The 19,758-nt window shown below is 42.7% G+C and overlaps 1 protein-coding gene across 2 annotated transcripts in view; it reads right to left on the bottom strand.

Moving 5' to 3' along the window:
- Positions 1-1,812: 1,812 nt before the first annotated feature.
- HTR2C (5-hydroxytryptamine receptor 2C) overlaps positions 1,813-19,758 on the bottom strand; it is a 298,958-nt gene continuing 281,012 nt past the window's right edge. The window contains exon 6 of one of the 2 annotated variants that reach the window (XM_019824190.3): positions 1,813-5,347. In XM_019824190.3, the coding sequence (XP_019679749.1) occupies positions 4,521-5,347 (827 nt within the window). In that variant the 3' untranslated portion in view covers positions 1,813-4,520. The remainder of the gene's footprint in view (positions 5,348-19,758) is intronic. The other variant, XM_019824191.2, reaches the window with a different exon arrangement.

Below are 19,758 nucleotides of genomic sequence, written 5' to 3'. Positions count from 1 at the left end.
CGGGGGCCCAACCTATCTCTTAGAGCTATTTATGTTCATAAGTATGCTATGGGTCACATAACATTTGAGAGCCACTATGATGCCACCCACTTCTGCTGACATTGCCTATAAAAATACCTCTTTCTAGCATATTCTGTTGTCTAGGTGATATGGTGGCCTATGTCCAGCAAGAACATACAGGGAGAAATGGGCCTTAACCTTGGAAAAGGCACTGGCCCAGTTGGGAGCTGAGAAACTGTGGAAACTGTGTGTTTCCTCAGCAAGGAGAAACATACTGGTAATTGATGGCAAGAGGCGTCTTTCTCTTCTCAGACCGTGAAACCTTCCAGTGCTATGGGACCAGGTGCTTCAGTCTTCCCCTGCCCACCCTCCGTTCCACACAGTGGTAACAACTCCCGTGCTGTGCCATCAGAAATTCTAGCCTCTCCCCATTGCCTCACTTTTGGGGAAGGGCAGTCCCTTAGCTTCCGGGTTAAAACGTATTTCTGGCCGTGGGCAGCAGTGACCCTGTGTTTCAAGTGAGGGTCCAACTTTTATGTCTGGACGCACTCTTAGGCATCAACCTGGTCTTTGTGGCAAAGGAATGAGGTGTTCCTGCTTTTTTCTCTGGGAACTGAAGTCAGGCCAGGATCATCTAGGCTCACTCATCATCAGGAAGGTATAAATGTTGAAAGAAAAAGCCAATGTATGTTGTCATCCCTGGTTCCGAGTGTGAGGGAACAGAGTGGCTTAGCACAGTGACCCTGATTCGAGAGGCATCCAAAGCCATGTGGAATAGAGGGAAATTCAGGTGCTACATGACTGGAGACCCAAGAGTTGTGAGGCCCATTTGGCAACCGGAATAGATAACGCAGTGCCCACAAGTACTGAGCATGCTCAAAAGTTAGCTGTTGAATGTAGAGCAGCTGCTAAGTATTGGGGATAAAACCATCAACGGGCTAGACATGGTCCTAAGGTGCTTGGGTGGCTCAGTCGGTTAAGCATCCGACTCTTGGTTTTGGCTCAGGCCATGATCCCACAGTTCATGCGGCTGGAGCCCCGTGTCGGGCTCTGTGCTGATGTGTGGCCTGCTTGGGATTCTCCCTCTCCCTCTCTGTTTCTCTGTCTCTGTCTCTGTCTCTCTCTCTCTGCCCCTCCCCCACTCATGCTCTCTCTCTTTCTCAAAATAAATACATAAACTTTAAAAGAAAAGACAGACATGGTTCTTTCTGTTCTTGGGGAGCTTAGAGTCTGGTGGCAATAAAATAGTAATGAAACTTATTGCAAAGAGTACATGAGCCATCCCAGGCCACTCCTCGGGTTGAGGAAGAGAGGATAACTTGGGAGCACAGTTATTCCGCTCACGAAGCATCAGTGGTGTTTGTTGGTATTGTTTTGTTGTTTGCACCTCTTTTTTAAAAAAATGCTTTTTTAATGTTCATTTTTTGAGAGAGACAGAGTGGGAGCAGAGGAAGGGCAGAGAGACAGAGGGAGACACAGAATCTGAAGCAGGTTCCAGGCTCTGAGCCCGACGGGGGGCTCGAAACCCACAAACCGCGAGATTGTGACCTGAGCCAAAGTCAGGCGCTTAACCGACTGAGCCACCCAGGCGCCCCTGTTGTTTGTGCCGCTTGTCTTTCCTCTGGTTTTGCCGTCTTTGGGTACATGCAGAATTAATCAGAAGAGTGATGTTTTCTGGTTCTGTTTGTCTTTTTGAACTTATTTTTTTTAGGACATGATTTAATTGTCAAACGACATGAAGCGTCGTTTCATGTCTTCCTGTCTTCCCCTTCAAAAGGCGCAGGGGGGGAAAAAGACACGCGACAAGCTAGCCAACATTTAATAAATTTAATAAATTAATAGGAAGTATCACAAAAACCTGGAATGGATAACATACAGGAGCCACGAGTAAGACAACACTTGGCAACCACTCACAAAAAGTACCATTTGACAAAGGAGAAGATTTACAGGAAATAATATAAGGCAGTCTGTTGCACGTGTCTTAAACAGATATACATATAGAATATAGTACATCAAAATGATTTGACAGCAAATTCACCACGTTTACATTTATCACATGGAGTGTTGTTTTTTTTTTAAAACATTTACAAAAGTTTGTAGATTTAACACTGAACTGTAAGATTTATATCCAAATGAGCATATTTGTTTCATACCAAACTGCACAGAACTTACGAATAGCACACGATTTGAGAATAATGACTGTGTTGGGTACTATGAAGTGCTACTACTCGATGACATAAGGATTATTAACAAATGTGCTATAAGCTATTATCATTCAACTTATTGCTAGTGCTTTTGAAAATCTGTGGTTTGTATTTTTTTTTTTCTTTGTAAAACATGTGCTACGAGCTTGCCCTGCTAGTTAAGAAATCAGATGTTTCCAATTTTCTCCAATAGTCACAATACTTCAGATCTGAATGCGCAGTCGTGTTAAGGACTGCTGAAGGATTTTCTCCAGTCCTGTTAAGATCACCTACTCTGTCCCGCCTCAACACAAATCGATGGATTCATGCAACATACACAGCATACATGAGGGACACCATGTGTATGTGCAGAACTCGTGCTTCATGCATGCTGGGTGTCTTCAGACATTTTCGTGTCAGTGAGAATTAGATCGTCTCGTTCAGTTTCTTATAATTGGTTTAACATGCGGTTCGACAGAGCTAGAACAGGCAGGTGGACTTGACTTTCATGTCAGATTTGGGCATGCTCAAGCGATTGACGGATATTCGGCAGTGTTGCTCATCGAGTAGAGACTGTATGAGTTTCCTCGAATACAGCAGCTCTCCCACTGCCCTGGCGGCAGACGGTTGGATTTATCTATGCTGTGTGTTGAAAACATCGACCAGGGGTTTTGGAAATTCAGATTCTGCCTTCACCAACCGAGAAGCACACGCTAAGGCGCGTAAGTAACTGTCAGGCATCAGAGATGGCATCATGCATTCTTCGGGAAATTGATCCACAGTTGTGTGAAATGGGCACACATGGAAAGATAGTCACTGGAAACGCTTGTATACTCGGAACACAGCATAGACTGGATGGTCTGACTTTAGCAGTGCTTGAAAACCTCTCACGGTTAGCAAACAAGTTACATGGCGCTGAAGTCTTAGAGCAGCAGGCCCACGAATGGAAACGATGGCCAACACTTATTGTGACACAACACTATATTTTAACAAAGATTTAAACCTCTGCTACACAACTGCAGGACAATGAAGGGCTTTCCACTTTCACAAATCAGCTGCAGCCTCTTCCTGCACCAGAGCTTGGAAGGATCTGAAAATGAGATACATTTTGTTTAAAATCCGAATGGAAACTCTGTATTTCTGTTTTTCCCAGAGTTCAGTACAAGCTTGTTTTTCGATTACCTTTTTTTTTTTTTTTTTTTTTTCACATTCTAAGGGCCTAATTCTGTAGTCCTTAATCAAGTAAAACTTCCAAGGTTTTGGTCACCTATGCTCTTCCTGCGCAAGTTTTACTCAAAAATGGACTGCTAAATTGGGTCCTATAGACAGAGGTACCGTAATTATGAAAGTACTTTAATAAGGCTCAAAATGCAAATTTCACTTTGTGTGTAGCACACGAATTTCCAGGATTCGGAGATCAAAACCCAATCGACGTTGAATCCTGGATTGGGAAATAATTCGGGGATCTCATTCCCCAGTTTCATCACAGAATTAGGTATTTACTAAGGACCAGAATGAAGACGTTAATTCCAGTTAATTCCAGAATGAAGACGTTAAAATCAGAATTTGAACATTGTCCTTGAGAAGTGAAAAGCTATTGGTGTATATATCTCGTATCAGCCTTCCACTTCCGTAGTCCTGGTCATCCAGCTGCTATGTTAAAAGACCACTATGTTTGGGGACGGACATTGCAGTAAAATACCAACACGACGTTCTGACAATGTCAAATTTTGCCCCTGTATGTGACAACGAGGCTAAGTTCTACCTTTGACGTCGCGAATAGGTGTGATAAGGTCATCAGAAGGCAGAACCTATCTTACTACGTTGATGTGTGTAGATGAGTAGAGCAAGAGTTTAAAGCGTATATTTACTGTTAACCCGGGAAAAGAGTCCAGCGAATTGTCAATTTTGGTGTGGCTGAAGTGTAACCACTGTCCCCGTACATCATTCTGGTCTCACGCAAACGCCACCTGAGATGAACATCGACATTTCCTTATGCACAAAAGTGAGTGGGCGAGAGAGAGACAGAGAGAGGGGGGCGGGGGGAAGGAGGGAAGGAAAGAGGGAGGGAAAGAAGAAACATCAACGTTTTACGCATCGAATAATCAAAATAAGTTATTCTCCATCTGTTATAAGCAGTAAATATAGAACCCTAAATCTCACTATTGTATGCATGATTGTAAAGTTGCAAAGCTATATACAAAAACACTTTTTTTTTTTTTTTTAAATCGGACGACGATATTTACATTAGGTATGACCAACAGAAGAATTAGAGAACCTTTTCCTACGTTGGAAGCTTTTCCGCAGGAAAGGCCTCTGCCGCTTCCGCACTGCTAATCACACACTGCTGATCCTTTCACTAATCACATTGGAGGAGTTAACCGGCAGCTCCAAGTTCTCTACCTGCATTTCTATACCGGGCTCCCGATCATCCGCTTTCTTAACCACCGGTTCGTTGGTGTGCCGGTAAATGTTAACGTTAAGCTCCCTCCCAGACAAAGCAGTGGCCGCGACCCTCGGGATCTGTCTGACCGGAGGCTTCTTCTCTGCCTTATAATTGCAGCGCAAATAGTTAGAGAAAGCCCTTCGGTAAATTTTGTTGAAAAGCGTGTACACCAGAGGATTAATGCCCGAACACACATAGCCAATCCAGACAAACACATTCAGAAGCTTCTCCATGAGCTTCTGATTACAGGCCTTCCCACACAGAACCGACAGAATATTGGTGATGAAGAACGGGCACCACATGACCAGAAACACAAAGAAAACAATGCCAAGGACTTTCGACGCTTTCCGTTCGTTGTTGATGGCTTGCATGGTGCCCCGGGGACGGCGCTCTTTCTTCTTCCTGCGGCGCGGGTTCGGGTCCTGGTTGGGGTTGGGAGCGCTCTCTTCCTCGGGGGGGTTCCTCTTGCAGCACTTGAGACAGTCCAGGCTTATTCCGGGCGGTTCCTCGACGTGGCCGTGCAGTAACATCAGGGCTTGGCGGCGGAGGACGTGGATCGTCAGGCAATACGTAATCACCATGATCGTCAACGGGATGAAGAAGGCGACGAAGGACCCGATAAGGACGAAGTTTGGGTCGTTCAGCACGCAGGTCGTGTTGTTGACGAACACTTTCTCTTCGTCTCTCAGTCCGATCACTGGGATAGGAACTGATACCCCTGGAGGAACAGAAGAAGAAGGGAAGGTCTTGTTACAGAGCACTGGAGAGCTGCGCGGGTTTGTACAGCCGCAGACATCCATCCAATCGCACTTTGCCGGAGAAAATTCCGAGCTGATTCTTTGTTGAAAGCTATTCATGGCCTGAGTTGCTAGGCACGTGAAAGAGAAGCAGGCGGGCCTCAGGAAATGGCAGCTTCTCTCCTGCGGGGAATGCCTTCCCCCCACGTTTCTGTGCGGGAGGCAAGGAATTACCACTGTTGCTTGTGTGTAAGAGTGCATCGTGTCTGCTTCCTTTCATTTCCAGCTCCCAGAACTGCGCTGGCGCACAGCGGGCACTCAACAATCGTTGAGCGGATGGATGCGTGACTTCTATACTCAAGGCCATTGATAAATTCAGAGGTTCGTGTTGTTGGCATGTCACCTTCCGCATGCAATAAAAATGATGCGCATACCGCCTACGACACTCGTCACAGCCTATCAGGGTTGGCCGGGCTGAGTTTGAGATGAGCTCTTTTTAAAAATGCTTATTTAGTTTTGAGAGAGAAAGCAGGGGAGGGGCCGAGGCAGAAAGACAGAAAGAATCTCAAGCAGGCTCCGTGCTGCCAGCGCAGAGCCCGATGAGGGGCTTGAACCCACCAACGGTGAGACCATGGCTTGAGCCAAAATGGAGAGTTGGATGCTTAACCGATGGAGCCACCGAGGCCCTCCCCTGTGTGTGAGATGAATTTTTAGCTCACTCCCGCCTTTCCTGAGGAAAGAGGGTAAGAAGAGGAAATTTTAGGTGTGAGTCCTGTGGAGCCAGAGCCTGGGGAGCTCTGGTTACTTGAGATGCAGAGAACAGGATGGCACCCAGCCGTGCTGCCGGGACGAGATCGGACCGCTATGCACAAATGATCTATATGCAGAAAATGAGAGGGCTCTCTTTTCAGCAAGAGTTTCTGTGAGTCACTGGGCATAAGCAGCATCATTTCAAGGACCAGAGGCAGAGTAAAATGCAGTTGGGAGAGACGCGGTAGTCTCATTTCTGTCTAGAATCTCGAGCATTTTGTTTGTTTGTTTTTTAAGAATACTGAGAGGTAGCCCTTGTAGGTAAGCAGCTCCATGAATAAACAGGCTCCCGGGTAGGAAACTTCAACAAGGAGGTGGGAGTGGAAGGGGATCTTGTGCCTCCGTCTAAGGGAAAAGCTTGGAAATTTTCAGAAATCTCTCTGGTAGATCTTGAAGAGATCCTGCATCAATAAGTAGGGATAACTTGCAAATGAAGTTCAAGGTTTTTTTTTTTTTTTTAATATTTATTTATTTCTGAGAAAGAGAGAGAGAGAGAGCAAGCAGGGTAGGGGCACAGGGAGAGGGAGACACAGAATCCGAAGCAGGCTCCAGGCTCTGAGCTGTCAGCACAGCGCCCGATGCGGGGCTTGAACTCACCGACTGTGACATCATGACCTGAGCCTAAGTCGGAGGCTTAATCGACTGAGCCACCCAGGTGCCCCTGAAGTTCAAGTTTTAATGTTAATTTATTCTCTCTCGCGTCCCCCCAGGACGTTGAAGCCTGGGAAAAGTCAGATTGCACTTTTAGGAACCTATCTGAGATTATTACTAGGCATCCCGGGCTGGTAGATATTCACATTATGAGCTGTGAGGGGAGACAGAAGTGCACTCCCAGAGATTGTTGCTGGCTTTACGGAACACATACCGAACTGTGACGGATCTGAAAACCGAAAATCCCTTGGTGCAAGCTGTCCTAACAGCCTGCATCAGGTGGAGACTTTTGGCTGGATGACCAAAAGTGAACAATGGTCAGCGGCTCTCTGCTAGAGCCCCCTGAGGACGTTGACTGGTGTTCACTCCCTGGGAAGACACGAGGAAGAGAGAGCACTTGGAAAGTGATCTGTCTGCCCTCTTCCTGAGATGCGGAATTTCTGAAACGACTGGCCTTTTGTTTCCCCAGAGAAAGAGACCAAGTGATGGTGTGAGAAGCAGTAAGAGATGTGGCGAGGCTCTTTGTCACCAAGTTTGATGAAATGCATGGAGGAATTTCAACAGGCATTTGGGACTACAGACTACACGAGAGAACCACCCAGGTTACATTTCTTGAGTTACGGAAAGGCAGGTACGCCGGTTGCCAGCTCTTAACGTTGGAACCTTTATTCGGAAACTCATAAATAAGAAGGGAGTCTTTAGAAACAGGGTAGATCAAGTGTGCCCGAAGGAAGTCAGTAGTGGCTTATCTTCGATGAAATGTTTTAGCGAAGGGTTAGGTTGCAGGAAGTTTTCTGGAGTTAGAGGAGTGAATAGGGAAGTAAGAAAAAAAAAAGGAAGGACTTCTTCAAAACATAATTTACAAGAGAAAAAAACTAGAGGAAGAACCTGCAGATTAAGACAGTCTTAAAATACCTATCAAGCAATTACAATATGTGGCCCTTCTTGGAATCTCGATGCCAACAAACATTGAAAAGCGTTCATGACCCAGCTGGAAATTTTGAACCATGACTGGCCTTTCCATGATGTGAAATCATTACTGTTCATTAATCTTTCAGAGAGATGTTGGTATGGTGGCTATGCAGAAAAAAAAAGTTCTTGTATTTTTAGATATGCATACTGAAATATTTATGAAGTATTGTGCTGTCTGGAATTTATTTCAAAATAATATGGAAGGGAAATGTAGATAGGAGTGAAACCAGACAGTCCATGAATTGATAAATTTGGGAGCTGGAGGATGAATACATGAGTCTTTATTATATAATGCTACCTACTTTTGCAATCTTGAAAGCCTCCATAACAAAAGTTTAGTAATATTTTAAAAGTTAAGAAGAGAAAAAGAAGACATAAAGGCCCTTTCTGAAGCAGGCAATGAAATCGCCATTAGATCCCAGATCATAAAGTTCTCCAAGACTTACTGGCCACCGCTAGGCTTGGAAGTGATTACTTCTAGAGCAAAAGACTCGGGGTCCTGAGTACAAACACTCACCACTTTGATATAACTGTAAGAAAGAAGGCCCTTTTCTCACAAAGTGCTGGGAGGGGAAAACTCATATTTTCTTAGGATCCTATAGCAAGACCAGAGGGGGTTTGGGGAACTGCTCCCCTTCCAACCTCTCCCCTCTTGCACCCCTTTCCCCCAGCATCTTGGGAACTAGAGCTTGAGGCTAGAGACTTGATCTAGGGAATTCACATTCACTCTGGAGGAATCCTGAGAAGGGCTGAGAAACCTACACTCAGGAAACAAATGCTGGACTGGTGATTCAACTCCCTACAGGAAAGGCTGCACAATCTTCCCGCGACACGTGAAGTCTCTGGGGGAGGGCCTTACACACTGACCATGAGATCAGAGCCCAGCTCTGCAGCGGGATTAGTGTGTTTGTTAAAAGATTTATTCACTTTCATATGGGACTCTGGGCTCTCAAAATAGGCCTGTGTCAAAGGATAGCAAAAGACGGATTCCAGATGAGCTGAAGCTGTGATTGGATATGTAAGTCCAGTTTTTTTCTGTGGCATCTATGTGTGTCGTGTCATGTACATGCAGTAAAGAATGATTCTAAAGCTGCCTTTTCTTGAGTCTGTCTCATGTTCCAGGCACGGAGCCATGCAGATCACTGATATTATACACGTAAGCTGTATTATCTCAATTTGGTGAAAGACTCTGTAATACAGATATTTTTTGGCAAAGTAGCTTAACCGCTTTACCAAATTTATGCCATTATTAATTTTCTTTCTCTTTCTTTCTTTTTTTAAAGCAACCATGAATGCAGTCAACAAAACAAGAAGAAACTCAAGGGTTTTTTTGATGATATCTGGAAATCATAAATAATAGCAACAAACAAAGCAGCATTAATAACAACACATATTGCACAGATTATCTTATTCCATACTTAAAAAAAAAACTAAAGATATGTGTCAGCAGTTCTCAAAGTGTGGTTCAAGGACCTTGGGGGCCTCTGAGATTCTTTGAGAGGGTTTGCTGGTCTACGGCCATACCACCCTGAACGCGCCCGATCTCGTCTGAGAGGGTTTGCTAGGTTTCCTTTTTCCAACTCTTTGTCTTTAAAACTGCATTTTCTTCATAAACTTTAATCCAAGCAAAGCATCACAAGGTGAATGCAGCTACATGTACGAGAATTCAACCGTCTTTCCATAAAACTAAACACGGGAGAGGTGTTCAAAACTGTAAAACATAGTTTTCATCAAAATGTTACTTAACGTTAACATTAGCAGGGTTCATTCTTGTTATTTAAAGGGAAATCGTTCATAAATAGTTTAAACATTTCTCAGGTTTAATTGTAAATACAGCAAGTATCAGTAGATATAATCCACATAAACAAAAGCTTTTGGGGATCTTCGATTATTCTAAAGAGTATAAGGTGGTCCTGATACCACTGAGTTTGAGAACTGCTGGTCTGTGTTAATAGCTGAAGTTACTTAAACCCTGGAGAGTTAAGTTCAGCAAATGTGTAAAGTCTTTCCCATACTTTAAATTTGTCCATCAGTAGAAATTCAGGGGATAGTATAATGTCAGGTAAATATAAACAATATTGATAATAGCAATGAACTTCATGCACTATCTTATTCATTCTTGCAAAATTCTGAAAGGCACATGTTATTGGGTGAAGTTAACTTCAGAAAAATTAAGTGATTTTAGTAAGTATAATTGGAGCAGTCTCTGATATTTTTATTTCTAGAACCTTTCAGTTGGCCAAGGAGAAAGACTGCTTCCGATTTGTCACACACCAAGTCAAGTATTTTATGAGTATTGTATACTTTCATGTGTTACCTTACTCTGTGCAGGCAAAAACATAGAAAGAAGGAATTATTAACGAGAGGCAAGGAATCTTTCTGAAATTAACTTCAATGAATCTTTATCAATCTTCTTTAGAATTCTAGAAACAACAAAGATAAATTATCACGCATGTTCTGCTGAAAATGTCAAGTACTACTCCAACCAATCAGCTGGCAAATATTTTGCATGCATTATCTCATTTAGCTCTCAAAACACTCTGAAAAAATGATTATTATTTATTAAGCTTACTGAATCTCAGAGAGACAAGAATACTTTCCGTAAACATATAGGGTCTTAGCACTTTAAAAGCGTTGAATTCGGAAACAGTTATAGTTCAAGTCTTTATTAAAAATATCATTGCTGCTACTAACTACTCTTATCATTCACTGAGTACTCACTGACTCTCGTGTTTTAGCTGCATCACATACTTTTCATGCATTATCTCATTCCAACCTCATACAAGCCATAAAATAACTTGGTAAGATCATTTACTTCAAATAAGGCAAGTAAATTCAGAAAATGTGTAAACATGTTCACACTGTTTTGGAAAGCCTCGAATTCAAGCAACACAGATCAATTCTCTTCGAACTATCAGATAATAATACCATATGCCAATGATTCTTAGATGCACAATTTCTTTCAGATTTTAACGTGTTTGAAAGCATGATGCGTCTTACAACTGATAGTCTCTTACAATTACCGTCGGCCGGTCAGTCATCGCTATGTAGTCGTCAATGCAAATACGTTCACATGTGTGAATCTGGTCTGAAAAACTTCTTTTAATCTCTTCTGGTAAGATCAAAATTATCAGAAGCACAATTTGCAAAATGGGTATCAGCAGCATGGTGGTAATTTAGTGTGACTGAAGAATTATGTCAAAGCAGGCAAAGGGATGGAATATTCTGAAGAAGGTATCAGCAGAGTCAAATGCCCCAGAGAAGTCTAGAACTTAAAACATTGCCTCTGTCTTTGAAAATGATTGTCAAACCTAAAAAGAGGGGTGCCCGAGTGGCTCAGTCCATGAAGCATTCGATTCTTGATTTCAGCTCAGGTGACAATCTCACAGTTCATGAGATCAAGCCCTGTGTCCTGCATCCGGCTCTGCACTGACAGCATGGAGCCTGCTTGGGAATCTCTCTCTCTGTCCCTCCCCTGCTCCCTTGCTCTCTCTCAAAATAGACATACATTTAAAAACAAAAACATGGGAATGCAAGCTGGTGCAGCCACTCTGGAAAACTGTATGGAGATTCCTCAAAAAACTAAAAGTAGAACTACCCTACGACTACTAGTTGCACTACTAGGCATTTATCCAAGGGATTTGGGTGTGCTGTTTCAAAGGGACACATGCACCCCCATGTTTATAGCAGCACTATCGACAACAGCCAAAGTATGGAAAGAGCCCAAATGCCCATCGATAGATGAATGGATAAAGAAGAGGTGGTGTATATATACAACGGAGTATTACTCGGCAATCAAAAAGAATGAAATCTTGCCATTTGCAACTATGTGGATGGAACTGGAGGGTATTATGCTAAGTGAAATTAGTCAGAGAAAGACAAAAATCATATGACTTCACTCATATGAGGACTTTAAGAGACAAAACAAATGAACATAAAGAAGGGAAACAAAAATAATATAAAAACAGGGAGGGAGACAAAACAGAAGAGATTCTTAAATATGGAGAACATAGGGTTACTGGAAGGGTTGTGGGTGGGGGGGGATGAGCTAAATGGGTAAGGGGCATTGAGGAATCTGCTCCTGATATCACTGTTGCACTATCTGCTAACTAACTTGGATGTAAATTGAAAAAATAAATTAAAGAAAAAAAAAGAAAATGAGGAGGTCCCTGATGATTATAGAGACAACAATTATAGTGGAATAGTGAAAACAGATAAATAATGAATGGTGATACAAAAGAGGGGAGAGAGTTTATAGAATGAATTTCCTGGAACAAATCAGCCAAGGCCAAAATGAAAACATTCTTATAAACTGGAGGGCTATTGTCAGTAATTCAACTTCTTATGAAACTCAAAGGCAATCTCAGAGGCATCTATTTTCATGAGCTGTTCTTCATGGGAAGGAATTTTTTCGAAGACACTTGGGAGGATCACACAACGTCATGCTGACATGAGTGGTCCCTTGCCTGGTGGAGTAAGGAGTCTCTTGCACATGGGAGTTGATAGCGTGCTGTGGTACGCACATCACTATGAGGTCCGTGCAGTGAGAATGGTAAGAAATTCAGAGTCAGGCTCGGAGTCGATGTTGAGCTTCAAGGGTTTTTTAGCTTTGAGAAGAGTAGGGACAGGGGTACATGTGAATAAAGGTTAAGGATCGCAAAAGTAGGGGCAAGGAGAACGGAAATGACTTTGAGGGAAGTTGAACTAAAAGAAGAAGACTGTAGCAGGAAACCAAGAGAAGACAGGCCAGGAGCCTGAGGAACGATGAGAATGTGTGGAGAGGTGGGTGGGGAAGGTCTTAGGATTTAACTGCAACATAGCTGAGGGCATGAGGAAGTGAAATCGGAGATAGTACTGAAATAGGACCGCATTACTACCAAGAGGTAGCAGAATGTGCCATCGCAAAATATGTCTCTTTGGCGTATGGATCATTTCGAGTTGATTATTTTGAGACGTCACAAACACCGAGGAAGCTCTGGAAAAGTAGAAGTTATCCGTGCTCATGGATTGGAAGAATAAATATTGTCAAAATGTCAATACTACCCAAAGCTATCTACACATTCAATGCAATCCCAATCAAAATTGCACCAGCATTCTTCTCGAAACTAGAACAAGCACTCCTAAAATTCATATGGAACCACAAAAGGCCCCGAAGAGCCAAAGTAATTTTGAAGAAGAAGACCAAAGCAGGAGGCATCACAATCCCAGACTTTAGCCTCTACTACAAAGCTGTCATCATCAAGACAGCATGGTATTGGCACAAGAACAGACACATAGACCAATGGAATAGAATAGAAACCCCAGAACTAGACCCACAGACGTATGGCCAACTAATCTTTGACAAAGCAAGAAAGAACATCCAATGGAAAAAAGACAGTCTCTTTAACAAATGGTTCTGGGAGAACTGGACAGCAACATGCAGAAGATTGAAACTAGACCACTTTCTCACACCATTCACAAAAATAAACTCAAAATGGATAAAGGACCTGAATGTGAGACAGGAAGCCATCAAAACCCTAGAGGAGAAAGCAGAAAAAAACCTCTCTGACCTCAGCTGCAGTAATTTCTTACTTGACACATCTCCAAAGGCAAGGGAATTAAAAGCAAAAATGAACTACTGGGACCTTATGAAGATAAAAAGCTTCTGCACAGCAAAGGAAACAACCAACAAAACTAAAAGGCAACCAACGGAATGGGAAAAGATATTTGCAAATGACATATCGGACAAAGGGCTAGTATCCAAAATCTATAAAGAGCTCACCAAACTCCACACCCGAAAAACAAATAACCCAGTGAAGAAATGGGCAGAAAACATGAATAGACACTTCTCTAAAGAAGACATCCGGAGGGCCAACAGGCACATGAAAAGATGCTCAACGTCACTCCTCATCAGGGAAATACAAATCAAAACCACACTCAGATACCACCTCACGCCAGTCAAAGTGGCCAAAATGAACAAATCAGGAGACTATACATGCTGGCGAAGATGTGGAGAAACAGGAAACCTCTTGCACTGTTGGTGGGAATGCAAATTGGTGCAGCCACTCTGGAAAACAGTGTGGAGGTTCCTCAAAAAATTAAAAATAGACCTACCCTATGACCCAGCAATAGCACTGCTGGGAATTTACCCAAGGGATACAGGAGTACTGATGCATAGGGGCACTTGTACCCCAATGTTTATAGCAGCACTCTCAACAATAGCCAAATTATGGAAAGAGCCTAAATGTCCATCAACTGATGAATGGATAAAGAAATTGTGGTTTATATACACAATGGAGTACTACGTGGCAATGAGAAAGAACGAAATATGGCCTTTTGTAGCAACGTGGATAGAACTGGAGAGTGTGATGCTAAGTGAAATAAGCCATACAGAGAAAGACAGATACCATATGTTTTCACTCTTATGTGGATCCTGAGAAACTTAACAGAAACCCATGGGGGAGGGGAAGGAAAAAAAAAAAAAAAGGAGGTCAGAGTGGGAGAGAGCCAAAGCATAAGAGACTCTTAAAAACTGAGAACAAACTGAGGGTTGATGGGGGGTGGGAGGGAGGGGAGGGTGGGTGATGGGTATTGAGGAGGGCACCTTTTGGGATGAGCACTGGGTGTTGTATGGAAACCAAGTTGACAATAAATTTCATATACTGAAAAAAAAAAAAGAAAAAGTAGAAGTTACCCTTTTGTTAGAGAAATTTGCGTTCGTAAAGGAAATCTGCCCATCTAAGCTCCTTCCTCTGTGCACCAGGAAGAGCAGGATGACTAAATCATTTGAAAACACTAAGCCTATATTTAAAGTCCAATAACGTGCTCACATTGTTAGGGGTGAAAGCCGGCAAAGTGGAAGAACTTAAAGATACAAAAAAGAAAAGTAACAGGTGATGGAGTAAGGTCCCTGAGGAGGCAAAGTCAGAAACAACTGGAAGAGTTACACTAGGAATTAAAAATGCCTGTTACTTTCTATTGGAAGAGATGATAGTATGAACGGGTGGTAGAAATGATCAAGGCCTACCTGAAAAGGTAAAAGAGGAATTAACTAGAAAGAAGAAATAGCTGACAGATGGCAAAAGAGCCGAGTTGTTAACTTGATGTACAAAATGATGTAAGTGGATATTTGTTGATTCTGTGAAGCAATGAGAAATAAGGAGAGTGAATGTCGTTAGATGAATGGAGATAGTAAGGTTTTCTTAAAAAGAAAAGAAGTTGAACACTCTTCTGTGTTGCCGGGAAAATATTTAGGAGGGAGAGTTTGGAGACTCAGGAGAAAAAGACAATGGGCAATGGAACAAGGGTCTGAGAACCTGAGAATAAACGGACGGCTGGGTCCCTAGGCAGAAAGTGAACGCTTGGGTAGAAGGGGGCCTCGGGTCTCTTGTAACGGGTAAGAAAGATATTATTATGCAAAGGAAAGAAGAGAGTCTAAACTAAGGGAGAAGTAGGAAGCATCAAGCGAAATAAACCAATTTTGTGATATTTAGGAAGTTCCATCAATAAGACATGGTGATTGATTGGCTAGGGGATGTGAGGGAGAGGAAAGAGTCAACAAATAATTGCAGGTTTCTGGTTTGTGTCCTTAGGTAGATGGGGTTGCCACTAAGCATAGGACCATAGGTGAAGGAGCAAGATTGTGGCAGGGAAGGTAGTGGCCTCTGGATTGTGTCAGGTTCGAAGTCCGCATTGAGGATCAGTATGAAATTCTATGTGAATATAGGTGTTTAGAACTCAGGAGACAGGTGTGAGCTGGGGACAGGACTTTTCTTATAAGGGGAAATTGTAAGGTCGTGATCTTTTAAGAACTGTTGTGGAAAGAGAAGGAGGATCAGAAAAGAATCTAGGGCAAGGGTTCTAGACCTTTTTGTAACTATAGACCTCCTCTCAGAATAATGTGTTTTTTAAAATATGATTTAGGGGCGCCTGGGTGGCGCAGTCGGTTAAGCGTCCGACTTCAGCCAGGTCATGATCTCGCGGTCCGTGAGTTCGAGCCCCGCGTCGGGCTCTGGGCTGATGGCTCAGAGCCTGGAGCCTGTTTCTGATTCTGTGTCTCCCTCTCTCTCTGCCCCTCCCCCGTTCATGCTCTGTCTCTCTCTGTCCCAAAAATAAATAAAATGTTGAAAAAAAAAAAGAAAAAAAAAAGAAAATAAAATATGATTTATTGTCAGAATAATGTTTTTGAATGGATAAAACAACACAGGGGATTGCAAAGGAAACAAAATTCGTTTGACGTTCTGCTATCAAACATCAAAGCTAAACTTCAGAGATGGCAATATATGTGCTTTCTGATTAACACGTTAAATATCGAGGTCTAGTTATGGATCAAAGGGCTACTGAAATTTTGAGATAGGGACCAGCGTCTACCATATGTTCAGATATTTGCCGGAACTGAATGTGATTTTCAGTTATCTGTGAGTCCTATTGATGATAATAATATAGATACTGCAAATTACCCTTCTGGTTTGTTGCCTACATTTGTAATTGGAGTAAATCCCCAATTTCCGTTATAGGTTAGTCAAAATAAAGATGTTAACCTTTTGCAACATCAAAATTTACACATTCCCAGTTACAGTCATGATGTAGTACCTAGTATCAGAATCAGATTTAACTTCTTGCTATAAGAAACTATAAAAAATGCTAGGAAAAAGACTCTCATTTTCCAATAATGGTGGGGTAGTTTATAGAAGACCAGCACTCGTGGTAATAACAATCATAAACTGTGAACAAAATTTACAAAAACCCCAACATGTGAAGGTACATGAGAGTGAGCAAAAAGCATGTAGAAATTACAGGGGAAGCAGCCATTGAATGAGGGAGACATAGTGTTTGAGCTCCAAATTTGTATGTTTCTCCCCCTGAGGGCATTCTCCACCTGGAGGTTAGATCTCAGAGCAGAAACTTGCAGTGGAATTGAACTGGGGAGTCAGAGAACAGGCCAAGATCTGCCAGAACAGCTGGGGTGTGGAAAGTGCAGTCAGAGAAAAGGACAAAGCCACAGGGAAGAGGGGGCTTCCCTCCCGTTGCTTTATGACACTTGAATCCTTTGTGTGTGAGATTCCAAGGAGCCTAGGGAGCAAGCAACATTTGAAAACATGAAAGTATTTGAGAAGGATTTCTACGGTTGTCTATGGCAGAGAAAACAAAGTTGGGAGTTGGCATCACACCATTAGAAAAGCTTAGTAAAGACCTCGCCCTTTCTCTTATACTCAGGAGGAACATGCCTTAGGGGAAAAAGCATTTCATAGGACTAAGGGATTTGCCCTAGGAATAAAAATTAGAGCTTTTAAAACCCTGAGCCTACCATAAAAAACCAAAAACAGTGCTTCTGTAAGAGTATATTTATAACATGACTAGATATACAAGAGAGACAGAAAAACGGGACCCATAATAAAGAGGAATAAACAGAAAAATGCGACCCACTATAAAGAGGAAACTGGGTACATAGAAACAGATCCCCACAGGATCCAGATATTGGAATTGACAGGCAAAAGCTTTAACAGATAAATATGGTAATAATTTATCAGAAAAGATAGACATGTGGTGGTAGAGATGGGAATTTCAGGATAGATGTGGAAACTAAAGAAAAGAAATCCTGCATTAAAAAAAAATCACTATTTAAAATTAAGAAAATTTGATGGATGGGATTAGTAGTAGAAACAAGGGTCAATGAACCTCAGGAAGGTCAATACGTATCATCTAAATTTAACCATGATGAAAAAAGATTTTTAATTTTTTTTTTTAACGTTGATTTATTTTTGAGACAGAGAGAGACAGAGCATGAATGGGGGAGGGGCAGAGAGAGAGGGAGACACAGAATCGGAAACAGGCTCCAGGCTCCGAGCTGTCAGCACCGAGCCCGACGCGGGGATTGAACTCACAGACCGCTAGATCACGACCTGAGCCGAAGTCGGCCACTTCACCTACTGAGCCCCCCAGGCGCCCCTGAAAAAAGGTTTTTAAAAATTGGACTTAGGTTTCCAGCCATGGCAGAGTTCTTGGTAGTAGAGTTGCCATCCTGACACAAACAACCATAAAGCTGGACAGAAAATATATATGAGACTACTGTTTTTAGGCATTTAGAAATAATGTGTGTAGGTCTGTGTTTTTTAAGATAAGAGAAACACATGAGGTAAGTCCTATATTCACCTTCTTTATCTGGAGATAATTTCTTGACTGTGTCACAGGGAAGGGAACCCCAAGTAGGGATTGGCTGTCTTGTTTAACTAAGGAAGCAGAGATCAGAGTTCAAGACTGTCAAAACACCTAGAATTTCTCAGGCGAGGTATAAGAGAAGAGACACCTATGCAGAAGGGGAGACCAAGAAGTATTTGTAAGCATATGCTCCAGGTACATGGTTGAGAGCTAGGTCGCACATATACAGGTGAAATTCCATGAGGCCCAGCAGTGAGTGGCAGCGATGAGGACAAATATACTCGAGGTCACACAGTCTTAGAAATTGGAGTCCGGCCCAACTGCCAGAAGCCAAGCTATCCAACCAGCCTGATGGCAGGGCCCGGGCGGTGGACGGATCGGGACTGCACGGGAGGCCCACCGAAAGTGAAGCTTCTTGTACTCCTGCTTTTATGTAATTTGGCCTTAGCGTTGGTCAGGGCAGCCCCCCCTACCAATGAAAGTACCTGGGGATTTGTCGATTGGGAAGTTGCCCACGACAGCCCCCCCCCCCCCCCCGGAAAAGAACCATTGGGGAAAGAAATAAGATTCAGCAGGGAAATCATGCAGCCCTACATCCAGCCCTTGCCACCCCCTATAAAGACTCCTCTACCTAAGGGAAGGATAGCCCTATATATTTCCTAGCCAAGGAGGGGGATAAATGGGTTCGAAATCCCCACTCCGGCAACAAAAGAGTGTATCTATGGATACAAGTTACTCCAACCCCTAGGCCCACTTAGCCCCCAGGAGGCATTCCAGATGATAACTGGACCTCGTGGGTTAAGGTACAGAATGGTTCATTAGTTCCTGGGTATACATTGTCTCTCTGGGAACGCGTAAGGCGTGGGTTCCCAGGGCCCTCTTGGCTCCCTCCTGGGACGCCAGACCAAAGCGAATACTTTTGTTCCTTGTACCGCAAATGGTTCAAAGGAACAATTAAGAAGTCGTGTCCCTGTAAACATTCCACTTGAGGTGTTGAGAGCTAGATGACCTTGAAAGGGCAGGAGGGAACGTTACAAGAAAATAACTATGTTGTCCCTTAATGGGTGACTACACAAAGGAACATTTTTAGAATTAGGTAATGCCCGAAAACATAGATGACGCATGCTATAAGGAATTTGCTAACAAATATAATGCCACGCTTGCCACAATAAAGCGGCCAGTCTAACACGCTGCTGTTGTCTGGGTCCATTTGTCCTTCGGGAGCCCCTGGACCTGCTGGGGCTGGACCCCGGCACCCAACCAGAATGAAGAGACCCCATTACCTCATCACTAACATCTTGAGGATTCAACAGAAACAAAACAAAGAACATACTTAGGAGTAAGGGTCATGTCCTTAAAAGATGCCCCATAATAAAACCTAAAACCAAACCTCAGTAGGATCAGGAAGAACAGAAGGAAATTTATAGCATGCCAGCCTGACATTCAATACTCTTTTAGAAGAAAACAATGCCTTCTAGACTCTTTGTAATGCATCATCCACAGTGCCCTTCATAAAGTGAAATATAGATAAGAAGAAGTAGAAAATTACATTAATCACAAAAAAGGCAATCAATAAAAACAGACTTCCTATACCACCTACTGTTGGAATGATCAGATAAGAATTTGCAGCCACTGTTATGAAAAGAAGATGTTGAAGGACGTAAAGCCAAATATGGCCCTCATGAGTAAAGAGATGCTGAGTCTTGGCAGAGATGTGTCAATTATAAAAAAGAATGGAATGGCAGTTTGGGAACTATGAGGTAAAATATATGAATGAAAATTAAACCGGACAAATTTTATAGATGATTGGAGATGGCAGAAG

This window comes from Felis catus, chromosome X, assembly GCF_018350175.1.
Source record: "Felis catus isolate Fca126 chromosome X, F.catus_Fca126_mat1.0, whole genome shotgun sequence".
In the NCBI taxonomy this organism is placed as follows: domain Eukaryota; kingdom Metazoa; phylum Chordata; class Mammalia; order Carnivora; family Felidae; genus Felis; species Felis catus.
This window is presented reverse-complemented; position numbering and strand designations above follow the sequence as displayed.